Genomic DNA, 21,766 nt, shown 5'->3' with positions numbered 1-21,766 from the left:
ATGTAAAGGAAAAGTGACCCTTTATGCTTGAAGAGCAGTACCTCTAATGGCTAATTCACAAGAGACAGTATCAGTTCTGCTTGGGAGTTAAAAAGATGAATAACCAGAATTTTGATGGGCATTGGAAAATCTGTACTTTCTCACTTGGATCATCATTCAAATTCCCTCCTCCTATTTCACAAGAAGTTCATCTCTACGAGAAAATGCCTCTAAAGGATTATGAACCTACCATGACTTCCAATGCAGGTTAAAGATGGCTGAGGTAAGGTCTTGATTTCCTGTGTTGGTACATAAAGATTTTCCCTCCACCATGCCCACTCCTCCTTTGAAAGACCAACTTGTTTTACATGGTTCTTCTGCAATGCAAGAAATGATCATGAATATTGCATTCTCATTCTCAAGAGCTTGATCATGAGGATTCATTCCTTTTATCATGAGCTGGATCGTGAGGACACTAACTTACAACTTAATCATGCAAGAACATGAAAGGTTTTGGTATGTGAGGGGTGCTTGTGGTGTTGTAGGGATGGATGAGGTTCAGAACAATGATGGGAAAATGTGAATAATATTTGATTGGGACGTGTAGCTTCTGATGAGTGTATGTCTGGTGGGATGGAATTTGAGACAAAGTTGAGATAGCAGCTGTATAGTGCTCAATGGGTAATTTCAATGTGTATGCATTTTGTTAGAATTATTCACTGGGGGTGGGAAACTCTGTAAATGAAGGTTGTTGAAGTGTGAGACAGGGGTAAGCTATTTATTCCTACTTGAGGTTGTTGAAGTGTGAGGCAGGGGTAAGCTATTCATTCCTACTTGCGGGTTAGAGTCTATTTATGGAGTGGTTTGGATGGAAGGGGTACTGTGTTGTTGCATAGAATGAAGTGACAAGCATGTTGAGGTGGGATTGAAGTGTTTCATTGTGCAGAAGTAAAATATTTGTGCTTGCTAGCCAGCTAGTGATTGTTCTAAAAGCAGCTTTGTTGAGACACAGTTTAAATTGGAGTGGATGAACAGTTTGTAGATGTTTGCAGATGACTACAACAGCATCTTCATGAAAAATTTTATAACATCAGTCCTGAAGATACAGTAAAATTATATTCTTTGCATGCTTTAAGCATCAATGTAGCACTTTCTACAGAGAGCTTTCCTATCTTCCTCAAATCAGTCATATGGCTTTCACAATTTTATAGCAGAAATATATGGGCAAAGGGCATGTGAAGGGGAAAAGAATTAACATAATTTTTGTTGAGTGTTTCCCCATCTTCACAATGTCAGCCATAGGGTTTCATCAATCTTACAGGAAAAATAAATACATTTCAGCAAGGATAAAACAGGCACTTACTGTCCTACTATTTAATGACAGCATAAATAATAATGGATAACAACTACACAACCATGTTCTTTGACCTATGAACAAAAGGTAACTGACTTTGACAAATGGAAGTCACAGCAAAAAAAAGTGTCTGCATATTTGCACTATTCCCAGGGTACACAAAGAGCCTGCCTTCTCTTTTCATTTCTGTGTTCTGTATTTTCCTCAAAGCAGCTTCTTCAAGGGACCCTTAGCATCTGTTAATGGCAGATATGTTTACAGTGAACTAACACTGGGTGATTCCTAGTATCACCTTACTAGGTGTGAGACTTACTCTTCTATTTGAGGATGATGGGTTGAAGCTACAAACCAGTGAGGATACAGATGTACCACAATCTATCGATGACTTGCGACCTCTCCCAGTCGGAACTTTCCATGTTCCCACTTTCATATGTAGCTTAATGCAGACTGGTGTCATACCTGTGTAATATATATATACATATATATAAAATCATCCTGTAAAGCTTGTATTGCTCTAAAGATCTTTCAGGACATCATGATGAGTTTTTTACACCTTTGGTTTAGACGTTGAAATAAAAAAACCACAAGTTTTACCATAAGGATTATCATATATACATGAAGTAGCAGGAGCCCCCTCAGGAAAAGGGTTCCTAGGTTTATTCAATAACAATAATAATAATAATAATAATAATAATAATAATAATATCTTTCTTTTTTCTTTCATACTATTCGCCATTTCCCACATTAGCGAGGTAGCGTTAAGAACAGAGGACTGGGCCTTAAGAGGGAATATCCTCACCTGGCCCTCTTCTCTGTTCCTTCTTTTGGAAAATTAAAAAAAAACGAGAGGGGAGGATTTCCAGCCCCCCGCTCCCTCCCCTTTTAGTCGCCTTCTACGACACGCAGGGAATACATGGGAAGTATTCTTTCTCCCCAATCCCCAGGGATGAATAATAATAATATAAACAAATAATTAAACATCATCTGACTGTAAGTGTGAATGTGAGATGCAGTATAAGATACAGTATACTATACAAATATACACAATAAACAGAAATCTGATAATAAGTAACTCACACAATACACAGATTTATCTCTAGAAATCTCTCGAATCTGTTTACTCACCTCTAGGTACCATGCGAGGGCTGCTTGGGTTTAGGAATTGAGTTAATTTCTTCTTATCAGCAAGGGCAGCATTTATACTTTTCTTTTGATACTGACTATGGTTGTACATCTGAAACATAAAAGTTAATCCAATGAAAGTTACAATCATAGGTAAGGATATCAATAAGTGGAGGGATATAATATTCAAGAAGGTTAGTGTCTGTGTTTTTGGTCAGTGAAGGCCAATGACAATATGCACAGCAGAATAAACTTAATAACATAACAAATCATTGCCTGGTGATGGTAGCAGACACAACCAGCCAGTTAGTCTGGCATTACTATCCATTTGGTGGCAACGGTATACCGTATCAGCTACACTACTGTTCTGTCCATTTGTACATCATGGGGAAATATTCCACACTCTTGGGACTCCATCTTTTGAACTTTTCTTTAACAATCTTGGGAATTTATCTATGTTGTATACATTTCAAGATTCCTCTATCAGCTGTCACTATGGATATATTTCTTTGCATCTTAGATGACTTGTTGTTTCATTAAGTTTCTGTAAGCAATAACCTATTTCTATGATATGGCAAAAAAGTTGAAATTTACACTGAGGCATCTCCCATATCTTGAAATATCTACTAGCATAAAACTTCTTTAACTTCTGTAATGGTTTGATAACATTTCTGACTTTTGCTTCACTCTCTTTCTTTTCCGGTGGGGTTTCTTTGTATCATCACGAATGACACATGGTAATAAGACTTCTATACATGCCAATTACAAAAATACACCAGTATTTGTTATTTACCTGCTCTTCTTTGCCTTTGGTGACCAGCACAACAATACGACCTTCACGCTTTCGTCCTGTTCGACCCATTCTCTGCACTAAACGGATGGGTGATTTAGGTGCATCATAACATATGATTAAATCTACTTCCCCAATATCCAGACCTGAAAATTCATCACAACATCAAAAATGTAGTCTACATACTTATAGAAGTGTTATTCATTTGGAGTGGGATGAAGACATGAGATGATGAATGTCTTACCCTCAGAGGTTCAAGATATCTCTTATAGCTCATGACTCATACAAGAAACGAATCATGGAGAGAAATATAACTGACTTAAAGGAAATCAAAATTCATGAGAGACTATTTGGAATGGCTTTCTTGAGGAAGCTACTGAAAAGACATTAAATATAAACACTTTCCCATACATATCAGATGGATGTGAAAATTTTGGTTAAGTTTATACTTATAATTTCACAAAAGCTCAATGCTCAGAACAGATGCAAATTAGCAGTACATCCAGTTCAGTTTAGAGTTTCAAATAACTAAGACGAGGAGTGAGAGCCATCCTAATTCCTAAGAGATGAAAGTAACAAAAAAAGTAACAAAAAAAATCATATCAAACTCACCTTCTTCTCCCACACATGTAGATATCAGAGTGTTGAATCCTCCTTCCCTGAACTGTTTCACCACCTGTTCAAACATGATATAATTACAAAGACCATAATTTTTTTTAGTCCTAAAGTCCAAGGAAAGGCTACAGTATTTTCTTTACCTTAAAAATACATGTGCATTTACACCAACAAAGATAGAAAGGGAAAGGTAATATTCAAAAAGTTTCAGACTGAAATAATTAGTGAAACTTAAGATTGGACTCAGTATACTTTAACTATGAAAACTGTTTTCTCTTTTATTCTAATCAATCTTATTCTAACACTAGCCCTGATAAGTCACCAACTCTTGGCCAGTTTGTGGGACCAGAAAATGTTTTTTGCTGTCAAAATAAAAATGCACCCTACTCTTGCTTTCCATGCATTCTCTTTACAATCTTTCAAGAGTTGTTGTTGACACACACTTGAACCTCTTCATGTTTTGTTCAAGATGTTCCTACAGATAGGCAAAGTGCCATGTGTGTGTGGAAAAAGGCAAATATCAATCTATCTATAAGAAAGGAAACTAGAGAGAGGCACTGAAACCCTGACCAAGCTCATCCAACAATACTTCCAGAAACCTTATACTGTCACTCAGTAAGAGAGCAAATCCCCATCCCACTTTGCTGCCACGTATCCCTCTGGAAAGATTACATTAGATTCTATCTCTTCTGGTAAGGTTTGTGTCTAATATTGATTACATTACATTCTATCTCTTCTGGTAAAGTTTGTGTCTAATATTTCCTCCAACATCAGAGTTACTTTCCATAATTTGTTCCATGGACTCTTGCTCTTTTCCATTTCTCACCAATCCAATTGCATTTGTAAACATCATTCTCAATATAATACCATATTTGTACCACTTAACATTCACAACCCATGAGATTGTAGCAGAGCTATTCAGCTCTCTTGCCTCTTTTGATTTCTTTTGCTCTTTGCCGCTTGATCAGCAAGTTTCTTTGACTGCTTCCTTGCGCCAACTAACCTCCATACTTAAGGCGATCATTACTAGTCATCCTTTCATGTCATAAATTAAATCTGCCGAATTATTCTCTCGCTTATTTTATCTCAGAAAATGCACCTGGCACACCTAAAGCCTCTAATAAGTATTTTACTCAGTGCTTCTAACATCTCCCCTTTCTCTTTGGCCAGAGTTTGAAAAAATGGAGAAAGATGGAAATGTGATGAGCAGATTACCTGAAGCTACACTGTCATGGTTCAACTCCTCTAACAAGGTGACACTGCAATATGCATGTCTTCAAACTTTTCAGAAACCAAAAAAAGTCATATTACAAAGTAAAGCATTCTTACCTTCAATTGCTCTTTCTGCGAAAATCCACGTCCACCACGAGCTACAGAAGACTGTCCTATAAAACTCATAGCTTTCACGAGAGGATGGTAATACTGCAGTAACTCTGTGATTTCAAGGACACTATCTCGGTACTGTTCAAGAGGTGAAAATAGTAAAAAAAAGATTTATTTAACCATACTAGAGAATAAATGTATAATATGGTAATCATCTAAACTGCTTGTATAAAACTAATTATCTAAACATATCCACAACTTCATCATTCAAGCTGATTTCATACTGAGATAACTAATCTCTCTAAAAAACTAAATTTTCCTTTGTTTGCATGTACCTTTAAATCCTCCTCCTTCATCACAATCATCCTATCCATCTCCTCCTCTGATTCAACTGAGACATGAGCATCATTTCTGTTAAGTAACTTTGGTGCTTACCTGAGAAAAAATCATAATTTTTGTTGAAGATCCTTCATCAGCAAACTTCTGATGATGATCAATGACAATGGATAGCAATTTTGCAATTTTAGGGTGACTTATCACATATGGTAAATCATGATTGATGCCCTGAGGATGAGGACATCCAATCTGTAACAAATGTAAGTAGTTTTTATTTTGTTGTCAACAGGCAATTTCATTTCAGAGTAATATCTATACATGTCAAACTAATATTCATTTCACACAAAGTGTAATGAGAATATTGTGCCATGTGTTTGGTGGCCTAGACATGTAAGGCTTCAGGTCAGTGTTGCATGCTTGTCAGGCTGTATTTTACAGGTGCCAATGACACATCGGTCTACAATCAACACTGACACAGATCTTTCACTTTTGTTAATATTTCTAAAAGGAATATTACATCAAGCATTAACTCTACAAAAAATGTAAAAAAAAATGCCTTTTAAATCAAGAGGTTATTATTACATTTCAAAAATTAATCACAAATAATATATCCTTCTGAAAGGTAAAAAAAAAACACTTTTAGTCTCCTGCCTAAGGATAATAGTAATACAAATTTGGAAAAGACAAATTATGATGAAGCCCTTTCTCTAAGCCTAAACAGGGTCAACATATAAAGCAGGTCTTTTGTCCTCACATTATATTCAACTATAAATAAAATGCATGAATATGTATGAAAGCCCAAAGAAGGGTACAGTAAAATTCATTCATATGTGAAATGCAAAGGCAAATCCTGTGAGAGTTCAATTCTCAATAGACAAAAATTCAGAAAGAGAAAAATGGAAAGTTTCAGAAATAAAAAAAAATAACATTACATTACTTACAAAAGATATGCCGAAACTACAACAAACAATTTAATTTTGATTCATGTTTCTTGTAAATAAACACGATCTACCTCAGAAAATATTTGTGAAGAATGATGTTTTGAGGTTTGAGACAAACTTGACTTTGGATCAAACTTCTCAGCCAGCTCCTCCATGAGATCTTGAAAGACTTTATTTCGAAGAAGTTCACTTCTAGCTAAGCTATGGCCCCTGTCACCATGTAGTGTATCTATCAGAGTAAACAAAAAAGAAAATCAGGTTGCAATTTAGTTTCTCCTTCCAAGTGTACAGTATGATATCTTTTGAACAAACACATTTGTTCTGGACTCCTAAAAGGAATATAGCATCATCATGAGAGTTCAAATTAGCTAATTCAAAATCATATACAAGTAATTATCTCACTCACTAGCTTAGAACATCAGCTATATATATATATATATATATATATATATATATATATGCCTTACATCCTCGATAAAAACTTTTCACTGCTTCTAACAACTTGCCTCCCACACCATATATTCTTAATACCTTCCACAGAGCATCTCTATCAACTCTATCATATGCCTTCTCCAGATCCATAAATGCTACATACAAATCCATTTGCTTTTCTAAGTATTTCTCACATACATTCTTCAAAGCAAACACCTGATCCACACATCCTCTACCTTTTTTTTTTTTTTTTTGCTTTGTCGCTCTCTCCCGCGTTTGCGAGGTAGCGCAAGGAAACAGACGAAAGAAATGGCCCAACCCACCCCCATACACATGTATATACATACGTCCACACACGCAAATATACATACCTACACAGCTTTCCATGGTTTACCCCAGACGCTTCACATGCCTTGATTCAATCCACTGACAGCACGTCAGCCCCGGTATACCACATCGCTCCAATTCACTCTATTCCTTGCCCTCCTTTCACCCTCCTGCATGTTCAGGCCCCGATCACACAAAATCTTTTTCACTCCATCTTTCCACCTCCAATTTGGTCTCCCTCTTCTCCTCATTCCCTCCACCTCCGACACATATATCCTCTTGGTCAATCTTTCCTCACTCATTCTCTCCATGTGCCCAAACCATTTCAAAACACCCTCTTCTGCTCTCTCAACCACGCTCTTTTTATTTCCACACATCTCTCTTCCCCTTACGTTACTTACTCGATCAAACCACCTCACACCACACATTGTCCTCAAACATCTCATTTCCAGCACATCCATCCTCCTGCGCACAAGTCTATCCATAGTCCACGCTTCGCAACCATACAACATTGTTGGAACCACTATTCCTTCAAACATACCCATTTTTGCTTTCTGAGATAATGTTCTCGACTTCCACACATTCTTCAAGGCTCCCAGAATTTTCGCCCCCTCCCCCACCCTATGATCCACTTCCGCTTCCATGGTTCCATCCGCTGCCAGATCCACTCCCAGATATCTAAAACACTTCACTTCCTCCAGTTTTTCTCCATTCAAACTCACCTCCCAATTGACTTGACCCTCAACCCTAATGTACCTAATAACCTTGCTCTTATTCACATTTACTCTTAACTTTCTTCTTTCACACACTTTACCAAACTCAGTCACCAGCTTCTGCAGTTTCTCACATGAATCAGCCACCAGCGCTGTATCATCAGCGAACAACAACTGACTCACTTCCCAAGCTCTCTCATCCCCAACAGACTTCATACTTGCCCCTCTTTCCAAAACTCTTGCATTCACCTCCCTAACAACCCCATCCATATATATATATATATATATATATATATATATATATATATATATATATTCTTTTTTTTGCTTTGTCGCTATCTCCCGCGTTTGCGAGGTAGTGCAAGGAAACAGACGAAAGAAATGGCCCAACCCACCCCCATCTTCTGCAAATTCTCACCCGAATCAGCCACCAGCGCTGTATCATCAGCGAACACCAACTGACTCACTTCCCAAGCTCTCTCATCCACAAGACTGCATACTAGCCCCTCTCTCCAAAACTTTTACATTTACCTCCCTAACAACCCCATCCATAAACAACTTAAACAACCATGGAGACATCACGCACCCCTGCCGCAAACCGACATTTACTGAGAACTAATCACTTTCCTCTCTTCCCACTTGCACACATGCCCTACATCCTCGATAAAAACTTTTCACTGCTTCTAACAACTTGCCTCCCACACCATATATTCTTAACACCTTCCACAGAGCATCTCTATCAACTCTAGCATATGCCTTCTCCAGATCCATAAATGCTACATACAAATCCATTTGCTTTTCTAAGTATTTCTCACATACATTCTTCAAAGCAAACACCTGATCCACACATCCTCTACCACTTCTGAAACCACACTGCTCTTCCCCAATCTGATGCTCTGTACATGCCTTCACCTCTCAATAAATACCCTCCCATATAATTTCCCAGGAATACTCAACAAACTTATACCTCTGTAATGTGAGCACTTACCTTCATCCCCTTTGTCTTTATACAATGGTACTATGCATGCATTCTGCCAATCCTCAGGCACCTCATCAAAAGCCATTTTATTATTATTATTTTGCTTTGTTGCTGTCTCCTGCGTTTGCGAGGTAGCGCAAGGAAACAGACAAAAGAAATGGCCCAACCCACCCCCATACACATGTATATACATGCACGTCCACACACGCAAATATAAATACCATACATCTCAATGTACACATATATATACACACACAGACACATACATATATACACATGCACACACTTCACACTGTTTGCCTTTATTCATTCCCATCGCCACCTCGCCACACATGGAATAACATCCCCCTCCCCCCTCATGTGTGCGAGGTAGCGCTAGGAAAAGAAAACAAAGGCCCCATTCGTTCACACTCAGTCTCTAGCTGTCATGCAATAATGCCCGAAACCACAGCTCCCTTTCCATATCCAGGCCCCACAGAACTTTCCATGGTTTACCCCAGACACTTCACATGCCCTGATTCAATCCATTGACAGCACGTCGACCCCGGTATACCACATCGATCCAATTCATTCTATTCCTTGCCCGCCTTTCACCCTCCTGCATGTTCAGGCCCCGATCTCTCAAAATCTTTTTCACTCCATCTTTCCACCTCCAAAGTCATACATACATTAAATATCCTTACCAACCAGTCAACAACACAGTCACCCCCATTTTTAATAAATTCCACTGCAATACTATCCAAGCCCGCTGCCTTGCCGGCTTTCATCTTCTGCAAAGCTTTTACTATCTCTTCTCTGTTTACCAAATCATTCTCCCTAACCCTCTCACTTCGCACACTACCTCGTCCAAAACACCCTATATCTGCCACTCTATCATCTAACATATTCAACAAATCTTCAAAATACTCACTCCATCTCCTTCTCAAATCACCACGACTTATTACCACCTCCCATTAGCCCCTTCACCGATGTTCCCACATGATTGCTTGTCTTATGCACTTTATTTACCTCCTTCCATAACATCTTTTTGTTCTCTCTAAAATTTAATGATACTCTCTCATCCCAACTCTCATTTGCCCTCTTTTTCCATTCTGCACTCAGTCTCTCATGGTACTTCCTCACACAAGTCTCCTTTCCAAGCTCACTTATTCTCACCACTCTCTTCACCCCAACATTCTCTCTTCTTTTCTGAAAACCTCTACAGATCTTCACCTTCGCCTCCACAAGATAATGATCAGACAGCCCTCCAGCTGCACCTCAGCATCCAAAAGTCTCTCTTTTGCACGCCTATCAATTAACACGTAATCCAATAACGCTCTCTGGCCATCTCTCCTACTTCCATGTGTATACTTATGTATATCTCTCTTTTTAAACCAGGTATTCCCAATCACCAGTCCTTTTTCAGAACACAAATCTACATGCTCTTCACCATTTCCATATACAGCACTGAACACCCCATGTACACCAATCATTCCCTCAACTGCCACGTTACTCACCTTTGCATTTAAATCACCCATCACTATAACCTGGTCTCTTGCATCAAAACTACTCACACACTCACTCAGCTGCTCCAAAAACACTTGCCTCACATGATCTTTCTTCTCAGGCCCAGATGCATATGCACCAATAATCACCCATCTCTCTCCATCCACTTTCAGTTTTACCCATATCAATCTAGAGTTTACTTGCTTACACTCTATCAATCTACCACTCCTGTTTCAGGAGTAGTGCTACTCCTTCCCTTGCTCTTGTTCTTTCACCAACCCCTGACTTTACTCCCAAAACATTCCCAAACCACTCTTCCCCTTTACCCTTGAGCTTCGTTTCACTCAGAGACAAAACATCCAGGTTCCTTTCCTCAAACATACCACCTATCTCTCCTTTTTTCTCATCTTGGTTACATCCACATACATTTAGACACCCCAATCTGAGCCTTCGAGGAGGATGAGCACTCCTCGCGTGACTCCTTCTGTTTCCCCTTTTAAAAAGTGGAAATACAAGGAGCAGAGGGTTTCTAGCCCCCCTCTCCCGTCCCCTTTAGTCGCCTTCTACGACACGTGAGAAATGCATGGGAAGTATTCTTTCTCCCCTATCCCTATCCCAATGGATTGAACCAGGGTATGTGAAGCGTCTGGGGTAAACCATGGAAAGTTCTGTGGGGCCTGGATGTGGAAAGGGAGCTGTGGTTTCGGTGCATTATTACATGACAGCTAGAGACTGAGTGTGAACCAATGGGGCCTTTGTTGTCTTTTCCTAGCGCTACCCCGCACACATGAGGGGGGAGGGGGTTCTTATTTCATGTGTGGCGAGGTGGCGATGGAATGAATAAAGGCAGACAGTATGAATTATGTACATGTGTATATATGTATATGTCTGTGTGTGTGTATATATATGTATACGTTGAGATGTATAGGTATGTATATTTGCGTGTGTGGACGTGTATGTATATACATGTGTATGTGAGTGGGTTGGGCCATTCTTTCGTCTGTTTCCTTGTGCTACCTCGCTAACGCGGGAACAGCGACAAAGCAAAATAAATAAATAAATAAATATATATATATATATATATATATATATATATATATATATATATATATATATATATATATATATATATAAAGAATACTTCCCAAGGCAAAGGGGATAAGAGTGAGTGCTCAAATTACAGAGGTATAAGTTTGTTGAGCATTCCTGGTAAATTATATGGGAGGGTATTGATTGAGAGGGTGAAGGCATGTACAGAGCATCAGATTGGGGAAGAGCAGTGTGGTTTCAGAAGTGGTAGAGGATGTGTGGATCAGGTGTTTGCTTTGAAGAATGTATGTGAGAAATACTTAGAAAAGCAAATGGATTTGTATGTAGCATTTATGGATCTGGAGAAGGCATATGATAGAGTTGATAGAGATGCTCTGTGGAAGGTATTAAGAATATATGGTGTGGGAGGAAAGTTGTTAGAAGCAGCGAAAAGTTTTTATCGAGGATGTAAGGCATGTGTACGTGTAGGAAGAGAGGAAAGTGATTGGTTCTCAGTGAATGTAGGTTTGCGGCAGGGGTGTGTGATGTCTCCATGGTTGTTTAATTTGTTTATGGATGGGGTTGTTAGGGAGGTAAATGCAAGAGTTTTGGAAAGAGGGGCAAGTATGAAGTCTGTTGGGGATGAGAGAGCTTGGGAAGTGAGTCAGTTGTTGTTCGCTGACGACACAGCGTTGGTGGCTGATTCATGTGTGAAACTGCAGAGGCTGGTGACTGAGTTTGGTAAAGTGTGTGGAAGAAGAAAGTTAAGAGTAAATGTGAATAAGAGCAAGGTTATTAGGTACAGTAGGGTTGAGGGTCAAGTCAATTGGGAGGTGAGTTTGAATGGAGAAAAACTGGAGGAAGTGAAGTGTTTTAGATATCTGGGAGTGGATCTGGCAGCGGATGGAACCATGGAAGCGGAAGTGGATCATAGGGTGGGGGAGGGGGCGAAAATTCTGGGGGCCTTGAAGAATGTGTGGAAGTCGAGAACATTATCTCGGAAAGCAAAAATGGGTATGTTTGAAGGAATAGTGGTTCCAACAATGTTGTATGGTTGCGAGGCGTGGGCTATGGATAGAGTTGTGCGCAGGAGGATGGATGTGCTGGAAATGAGATGTTTGAGGACAATGTGTGGTGTGAGGTGGTTTGATCGAGTGAGTAACGTTAGGGTAAGAGAGATGTGTGGAAATAAAAAGAGCGTGGTTGAGAGAGCAGAAGAGGGTGTTTTGAAGTGGTTTGGGCACATGGAGAGAATGAGTGAGGAAAGATTGACCAAGAGGATATATGTGTCGGAGGTGGAGGGAACAAGGAGAAGAGGGAGACCAAATTGGAGGTGGAAAGATGGAGTGAAAAAGATTTTGTGTGATCGGGGCCTGAACATGCAGGAGGGTGAAAGGAGGGCAAGGAACAGAGTGAATTGGAGCGATGTGGTATACCGGGGCTGACGTGCTGTCAGTGGATTGAATCAAGGCATGTGAAGCGTCTGGGGTAAACCATGGAAAGCTGTGTAGGTATGTATATTTGCGTGTGTGGACGTATGTATATACATGTGTATGGGGGGGGTTGGGCCATTTCTTTCGTCTGTTTCCTTGCGCTACCTCGCAAACGCGGGAGACAGCGACAAAAAAAAAAAAAAAAAAAAAAAAAAAAAAAAAAAAACTTCCCAAGTATTCCCTGCGAGTCATAAAGGGTGACTAAAAGGGGTGGGAGCAGGGGATTGAAAATCCTTCCCTTCTGTTTTACTTTTCAAAAGAAGGAACAGAGAGGCCAAGAGAGGATTTTTCCATGGCTCAGTCATCTGTTCTTGATGCTGCCTCCCTTGTGTGGGAAATGGTGAACATGTATGGAAAAAATGAACAAATGTAAAGAAGTTGAAATAATGATCTACTTCACCAATGTTCCCATTTGTTCTCAGTTCTCTTACGCTATAAACCTCCTTCCAAAACATTTTCTTATCCTCCCTCAAGTTTACTGGTGCTGGTTCAGCTCAACTTTCATTTGCCTTCTTTTCAGTCCCTTAAGACATGCCCCAGATATAAAGGGTTAATAATCAAGGGCAAAATGTTGAATAAATAAAATCCTAAATCAAACATATCTAAAAGAGCCTATAAAAAGCCATCTAAGACAAGAAATAGTATCATATATAAACTTACTAATGAATAATGAAGCATATTACCTTTTAAAAACTTGTAAAATGATTTAGTACCATGTTGCAACATAAGTTCATATGAATGGTAGAGAGTCATACAAAGAGCAAACAGTCCTTCTACAACACCAAACATTTTTGATGGGAGACTCTCTGGGGGATTTTTGCGGAAAGCATCTCGAGCTTGGAGAATCTGGAAGAGAGTGCTTATATGTACACAGAACTCTTACCATTTGAATGCACAAAAAAATAGCTTACTAGCATATCATAGATAAGAAAAATATTCATATGTATCCTCATCTTTTAGTAATAACAATGGTTCTTCATTATCATTATCATATTATACTTTGTCGCTGTCTCCCGTGTTAGCGAGGTAGTGCAAGAAAACAGACAAAAGAATGGTATTGTGAATATATCTAAAATTGCACAATCATTCAGATATAAACCTCTTATATGTGCATTCTTTTCATCTTTCCATTATATTTTTTTCTCTTCCTTTGCAACTATCCTGATTTTTTTATCTACATTATTATTCAAAGCTAACTTAATACTAAATACAGGTGGAGAAACAGCACCATTGTCTCAGCATCTCTTTCTGTGTATGGGAGTGGTATGAATAGACAATTTTGTTAAATTTAAAAAATCAACTTATCACTGATAATGAAAGTAAGGTGGGCACATGCTCCAGGAATGACTTGGCTTTTTCAACTTTTTTCAGTCATTAGCTGGCCTGTAAAAGGTGTCTGGGTAATGGCTTATACATCCTTAAAAGACATGAGACTTATTGTATTATAATGTCTGGGTAATGGCTTATACATCCTTAAAAGACATGAGACTTATTGTACTATAGAGCATCTGCAATGACTGGATATATATATATATATATATATATATATATATATATATATATATATATATATATAAAACATAACCAAGTTTTTTCATTAGGACAAAATAATTTTCTTAATTTTCTAAAAAGTTAATAATCCAAAAATTTACCTGAAACTTTGATAATGTTGTTTCATCTCTCGTAAACAGGACTTTCATATCTATAAGTTTGTTGACATACACTCGTAGTACCTGAAATTGTTAATCTATGTTAATATCATCTTTAATCTTCTATAATGGATTACTAACACTTAACATTTAATCATGACATTTACATCATGCTGAAGACAAACTGTTAGCTATGTAACCAATTCTTGTTTTCAAACACTTTGACTCAGATATTTCATATGAGAAGGCTGGGTTTTCTTCTAGATTCTCATTTAAAGTTCTGGTACAAGGAAAGGCCTTACTAGCATTATCTAACTAATCTAGGAATTCTTGGAAACAGTATCATCACTACATATATAAAATAAATTTGCTGGTATTCACCCCTGTCCATAAAGTCTAATACAAAGGAATTGCTGAAATTTGCAAGTTAGATAACAGAAGCCTCTGTAAAGTATCAAATTGCAAATTCTGTTCAATTAATTTAAGTGGAAGTACATAGTTGAGCTTCTGAGGCCACAAATATAACTAAACTGATCCAAAACACTAAACAACATACATAATACAACAACAAATGCTGTAAATGAACACAATAAAGGAAATCATAAATCAACTTCTGTGATATGACTGTTGCATAATGAATATTGACACAGAATTATTGGTAGTTTTGCCCTTAACCTTCCCTGTTGGCATACGATCACATGTTTCAGCAGAGAATCACTGGCATTCTGTCCACAAACATACAATCTTTCCTTGTCATATGTAACACTTGACAACACAACTCACACAGCTCATTCTTTGTAACTCTAGATTTTCCTGTGGTGAGCACTATGAGCTAGCCCTGCCTTTTAGCAAAATGGTAGGAGCAGCAGATAGAAGTAGTAGGTAGGACCATTTACGTTAGAGCATTAGGTAGATAAAGAAGGTAGGAGCACTAAATAGAATTAGTTATTAGGAACATCAGACAGGAGCCTCTGCAAACACTACGCTCGAGTCGCCCTCTGCCAGTGGCCTGTAAAGGGTGAGGCACTAAAGGCTAAAAAGTGGCACTACAGTTCTTTAGTTACGAAGACTGCTGCCAAAACATGCAACAGAGATACAGAGAGATAGATTCATTATATATTTTGTCTTTGATATCCAAGTCAATAAAGCACATCACTTCCAAACCATGTTATTCAATATCAAACAAATTTTTCATTACCAAATTTCCTTGAATTTTGCAATGGAAAACAGCATATACATTCAGGTAACCAGCAAGCAATGGATCCAATATTTTTGGCCGAAATATCATCTATATATCAATAACCACAAAGCTAAAGTAACCATCGTCAAGATTTTTGGCCAAAATATCACTTATTTACCCATACATCTCATAAAAGTTGACCTCAGTTTTTTAGAGGCTTATGAACACTGAAGTGACTGAAAGAGAATGCTTACTAGTCAAATCTACTAATCAAAAGATAAAACTCAGACACAACACAAATAAATCACTTACAATATCAGGCAAATTATAATCAGGTGAAATGCTTATATACAGTATGTTGTGGGTCCATACTCAAGATTCTTTACAGGGGGATGGTGAGTGTTTTTCAGCAGAATTTACTGCTAAATGCACACCCATATTACTGATATGAATGAAACAGTGACCATGCCTTACTGGTGTTATGGTGAAGGTTCAACAATATCCTTAACTGTATGGGTAAAACATGGTTGGTAAACAAAATGTTACATTATCTGTCGGTGGTCCTACTGGTTCCAGGTCATCAACCAAAACCTCAAAAATTTTTACTACAGACACTCTTGGGATTCCAATTTCATCTCAATGTGAATTCTGTCAAACTAAAATATAATACAGGTATTACACTTAAGCTAAAATGCAGTTGTACTTTGGCAGAACTCATCTGCAAATTGGTGCACACCACCTTTGCTTCCTACCAAGGAACACTAATTCCCCTAAAGGAACACTGCTTGCTCCCTAGGTATGGGGCTATCGTTTTCCTGAAGTAAAGTCCTATGTTAACAGCAATGTTTCAATAAAAGTGTAGTAAAAATTATCAGCAGGCTTTCAAAGACAAAAGTAGGGCATGCCTTGTCAACACTGCCATAGCCACTTGAAATCAAATATCAAAGTTCCCACTAAAGTAGGAAAGGCAAGCATGTTCAAAAGAAATGATCATGCATAAACATAAGTCTTTAAAAAGGGACTAGAGATCTAAAGCTAATCTTTCCTTAAACATGTTTAGCTACCTTGTAGAATTTCCTTACTCATTTCTTCTTTCCCTCTTTCTACCTTCAACAGTCAGATATACAAACACCTGCAAAGCCCTAATTAATTTCTACATTATCTTTCTCTTACTTTTTTCCTTTCATTCAACATGTGCTTTAATTACAGCATGATTTGCCCATATATTGTGCTGGCCACTCTTGAAAAGATGGAGGTACTTCAGACTACCTCGGGAAATAAAAGGAAAAAAAACTGAATTCACTTTTTTCTAGAGGAATAAAACACAGACAAAAGTGGCGGGTATTCAGACTCTTGAGAGACCTTATACATATTATATGTATGCTTCCTCCTCCATGATGACTATTGATCTTATATATATGTATGCTTCCTCCTCCATGATGACTATTGATCTTACATATATTATATGTATGCTTCCTCCTCCATGATGACAAGTCTTCCAAAAAAAATGGATTAATTCTTTCAGGCCTCAACAGGAATCAACAGTTTCTACTTCCAAAAGCAAAAAAAATCACAAGGTAAGTCACATGCCTTCTTCTCCATACTAAACAATTGCATATTTATATTAGATACTTAAAATGATACTTACTGGTACATAATTTCAAAGTCAGTCCTAAAAAACTAGAAAAAATCTTGGTAGATGAATCCAATCACAAAATGCCTTTTTTAGTCTACACTCTAGGAAGACGAATTTCAGAAGCTGGGGAGTGAGTTTTCACCTGATCTTACAAAACTTTCAAATCTTTCTGTTAAATTCACTGAAACACAGCCTAACTGATCTATTGAGATCACGTAGGCTTATTGTAATCATCATAACATACAAGCCCTTTCCCATAAGCTCGTACAACTTCAAGGCTTCATTACGCTCAGAAGCAAGGTCAAGATGAATTCCTCTAAAGTGTGAAGTCCTTGATGATATTGTACTCTGTTTTGTCAACAAACAATGACAGAGCCTCACCAAAAGTGACCTTTTACTAAAGATGTAACCTCAATCAGGTGGAGTCCAGCAACATTTAACCATTTATGTAACAGACTCTAAAAACAAATCACCTGCATATGTGACAGATTCTCAAAACAATCACCTCCATCATTCTCATTACTGGAGTAAAGGTCAAATGTTCTTGAAATTCCAATACTGAAGCTAAGTCTTGTGAGAATTGTTAAGTCTGGAAAAATTGTAAAATTTCTGAAATGTGTGAAGCATGCAAAATCTAGAGAATCTGGATGGATTAAGTTTTTGACATCTACACATAACATTTAACACCTTTGTTAAAGCTTAAGAAGCTAGAGTTGAAAAATTTGCATTCAATCTTTAAACTCTAAAAGTAGAGCCTGTCAGCATCAAATGACAGTACAGCTACAGCATTATCATAGGAATGTATAATTAGAAATAAAACATAATCTTTACAACTAACACTGAGATATCGAGCTTTAAGACGAGTAAGCTCTTCTCCTAGAGGTACAACTATCTTATCAATAGTACGGTGGTGGATGTAGTCCTTGATGTCCGGATTATCCTCACTTCGGAGCTCAATGTGGGATATCATTAAATTTGTTATCACCTGAAAGAAGAATGCAACATGATAGTCAATAAACATAAAAATGGATACACTTACATAGAAAATGCCCCATATGATAAGCATTGGGAGTTAGAATTAAAATAAAATGGAATGATATAATTTAGGGTTATGTGATTCTTCAAATTTGAAGACTACAAAATTATCTATTAGATAAAAGACAGATACATGAACAATAGGTAAAGGATGCTGTATAATAACAGAGTAAGAAAAGAACAGAAACTGGACAGGACAAGGCTGTATAACTGTGAGTTTGAGAAACTATAATGCATGTGAAAAGGACTGGAATATGAATGTTGGGATGAAAATGGATCCTCACTTTGAGAAATATGGTACTATAATAATCTTTAGGAACCTTACATTTCAGCAGTCAGGTACTATACTTCCACATATAACCTACATAAGCTGGCAGTTGGTCAGATGCCTTTGAGAGAGGAGGTCCTTAAGAAAGGTTATCCTAAAAAAAAGGTAAAGAAACTATGGAACTGAGGGTCACTGTTTCTAACACTAAACTTGGGTAGAACACTAAATGAACTCCTTGACCAGTGAAGTGAATGAAAAAGCAAAGAAGTCAAGAGTAAGGTGCAAGGACAGACATACTAAGTGACTATGAACGGTGTAAGCAACAAGGGTATTTTGAACTGTGTGAGGAAATGGGTGCTTATGAGAAGATTCTGATGACAATTTTTTCAGGACAGGATGTTGTTGTGGTCAGGTATAAACTGACTAGAGAGTAGATGTTGTACTGGAAATGTATAACCTGAAAGATTAAGCAACTAACCTGCCGAACAGCCTGAAGGTCAGATCCTGGGGTCGCTGAAAGAGCCAGAATACGGAAATCATGGCGATATTCCCTAAGTCTACGAACAACCTAAAAATAATACATCTAAACGTTAAATAGAAATCATCACTCACCAAAATAATCAATATAAACTTTTTGTTTCATAATTGAAAAATAAGACACTTAAAAAGATTTGTATTCAGCATGAAAAATACTTCTTATAATGAGTTTTTTAAAGAAATCTACTATTCTGAGAAAAATGCCAAAAGCTTTTTTTGTCAAAGTTGAAAAATAAGATACTCAAACACTGGTATACTTAAAATAATCATGGAAAACATATCATAATGCCCTCACTTACTGACACATATACAGTAAAGACGATGCAAAAGAGCAGAAAATATTATAAAATTGACTTTATTTAACAGCTTAAATGAATGTCATATAGATGACTAAACAATATTTTAATGCCAGATTTGTATTCAGCATGAAAAATATTTCTTATAGTGAGTTTTTAAAGGAAATTTATTTTTCTAAGAAAAATGCCAAAAACTGAAGGTAATAGTTCAGGCAATTTTTTAGCTCCAAAAATTTTTTGTTTCAAAATTGAAAAATAAGGCACTAAAACACTTCTATACTTCAAACAATCATGGAAAATATATGAAAATGCTCTCAGTTACCAACATATATGCAGTAAATACGATGGAAACGAGTAAAAATTATTCTAAAACTGACTTCATTTAACAGCTTGAATGAATGTCATATACATGACTAAACGATATTTTAACATCAGATTTGTATTCAGCATGAAAAAGACTTCTTACAATCAATCTTTAAAGGAAATCTATTTTTCTGAGAAAAATGCCAAAAATTGGAGGTAATAGTTCAGGTGATTTTTTAGCTCCAAAAACTTTTTGTTTCAAATTTGAAAGATAAGATATTCAAACACTTCTATACTTCAAATAATCATGGAAAATATATCATAATGCTCTCAGTTCCCGATACATACCAAGAAATTATGATGGAAAGGAGCAGAAAATATTTCAAAATTGATATCATTCAACACCTTAAATGAAGGTCATATACATTACTAAACGATATTCTAACACCAGATTTGTATTCAGCATGAAAAATACTTGTTATAATGAGTTTTTAAAGGAAATATATTTTTCTGTGAAAAATGCCAAAATTGAAGGTAATACTTCATGGGATTTTTTTACCTCCAAAAACCTTTTGTTTCAAAATTGAAAGATGAGATATTCAAACACTTCTATACTTGAAATAATCATGGAAAATATATTATGATGCCCTCGCTTACAGATAAATATATAATAAATACAATTTAAAGAAACAGAAAATATCTTAATATTGACTTCATTTAAAAGCTTAAATGAACGTCATAAAGATAACTAAACGACATTTTAACACCAGTTTTGTATTCACCATGGAAAATACTTCTTATAATGAGTTTTTAAAGGAAATCTATTTTTCTGAGAAAAATGCCAAAAATTGAGGCGATTTTTTAGCTCCAAAAACTTTTTGTTTCAAATTTGAAATATAAGATACTCAAATACTTCTATACTTCAAATAATCATGGAAAATATATCATAATGCTCTCAGTTACCGATACATACCATGGAATTATGATGGAAAGGAGCAGAAAATATTTCAAAATTGACATCACTCAACATCTTAAATGAATGTCATATACATGACTGAACGATATTCTAACACCATATTTGTATTCAGCATGAAAAATACCTGTTATAATGAGTTTTTAAAGGAAATTTAATTTTCTGAGAAAAATGCCAAAAATTGAAGGGGATTTTTTAGCTCCTAAAAAACTTTTTGTTTCAAAATTGAAAGATGAGATATTCAAACACTTCTATACTTCAAATAATCATGGAAAATATATCATGATGCCCTCGCTTACATATAAATATATAGTAAATACAATTTAAAGAAACAGAAAATATCTTAATATTGACTTCATTTAAGAGCTTAAATGAATGTCATAAAGATAACTAAGCCACATTTTAACACCAGATTTGTATTCACCATGGAAAATACTTCTTATAATGAGTTTTTAAAGGAAACCTATTTTTCCGAGAAAAATGCCAAAAAATGAAGGTAATAGTTCAGCCGATTTTCTAGCTACAAAAACTTTTTGCTTCAAATTTGAAAGATAAGATATTCAAACACTTCTATACTTCAAATAATAATGGAAAATATATCATAATGCTCTCAGTTATTGATACATACAAAGGAATTATGATGGAAAGGAGCAGAAAATATGTCAAAATTGACATTATTCAACAGCTTGAATGAATGTCATAAAGATGACTAAACGATATCTTAATATGAGATTTGTATTCAGCATGAAAAATACTTCTTACAATGAATTTTTAAAGGAAATCTATTTTTCTGAGAGAAATGCCAAAATTTGAAGGTAATAGTTCAGGCGATTTTTCAGCTCCAAAAACTTTTTATTTTAAATTTAAAAGATAAGATATTCAAACACTTCTATACTATAAATAATCATGGAAAATATATAATGCTCTCAGTTACCGATACATACCAAAGAATTATGATGGAAAAGAGTAGA

General features: G+C 36.6%; 1 protein-coding gene across 2 annotated transcripts in view; it reads right to left on the bottom strand.

Moving 5' to 3' along the window:
• Window positions 1-21,766, bottom strand: part of Fancm (FA complementation group M) — a 62,123-nt gene that overhangs the window by 20,190 nt on the left and 20,167 nt on the right. The window contains exons 5-16 of one of the 2 annotated variants that reach the window (XM_071672116.1): window positions 19,165-19,254; window positions 18,222-18,368; window positions 14,571-14,651; window positions 13,602-13,764; window positions 6,532-6,689; window positions 5,619-5,768; window positions 5,190-5,321; window positions 3,858-3,921; window positions 3,249-3,391; window positions 2,459-2,567; window positions 1,647-1,792; window positions 230-356 (exon numbers count right to left, since the gene is read on the bottom strand). In XM_071672116.1, coding sequence (XP_071528217.1) covers window positions 230-356; window positions 1,647-1,792; window positions 2,459-2,567; window positions 3,249-3,391; window positions 3,858-3,921; window positions 5,190-5,321; window positions 5,619-5,768; window positions 6,532-6,689; window positions 13,602-13,764; window positions 14,571-14,651; window positions 18,222-18,368; window positions 19,165-19,254 — 1,510 coding nt within the window. The remainder of the gene's footprint in view (window positions 1-229; window positions 357-1,646; window positions 1,793-2,458; window positions 2,568-3,248; window positions 3,392-3,857; window positions 3,922-5,189; window positions 5,322-5,618; window positions 5,769-6,531; window positions 6,690-13,601; window positions 13,765-14,570; window positions 14,652-18,221; window positions 18,369-19,164; window positions 19,255-21,766) is intronic. The other variant, XM_071672126.1, reaches the window with a different exon arrangement.

This window comes from Panulirus ornatus, chromosome 2, assembly GCF_036320965.1.
Source record: "Panulirus ornatus isolate Po-2019 chromosome 2, ASM3632096v1, whole genome shotgun sequence".
Classification (NCBI taxonomy): domain Eukaryota; kingdom Metazoa; phylum Arthropoda; class Malacostraca; order Decapoda; family Palinuridae; genus Panulirus; species Panulirus ornatus.
The sequence above is the reverse complement of the archived record's forward strand: the minus strand, read 5'-3'. Positions and strand labels throughout refer to the sequence as shown.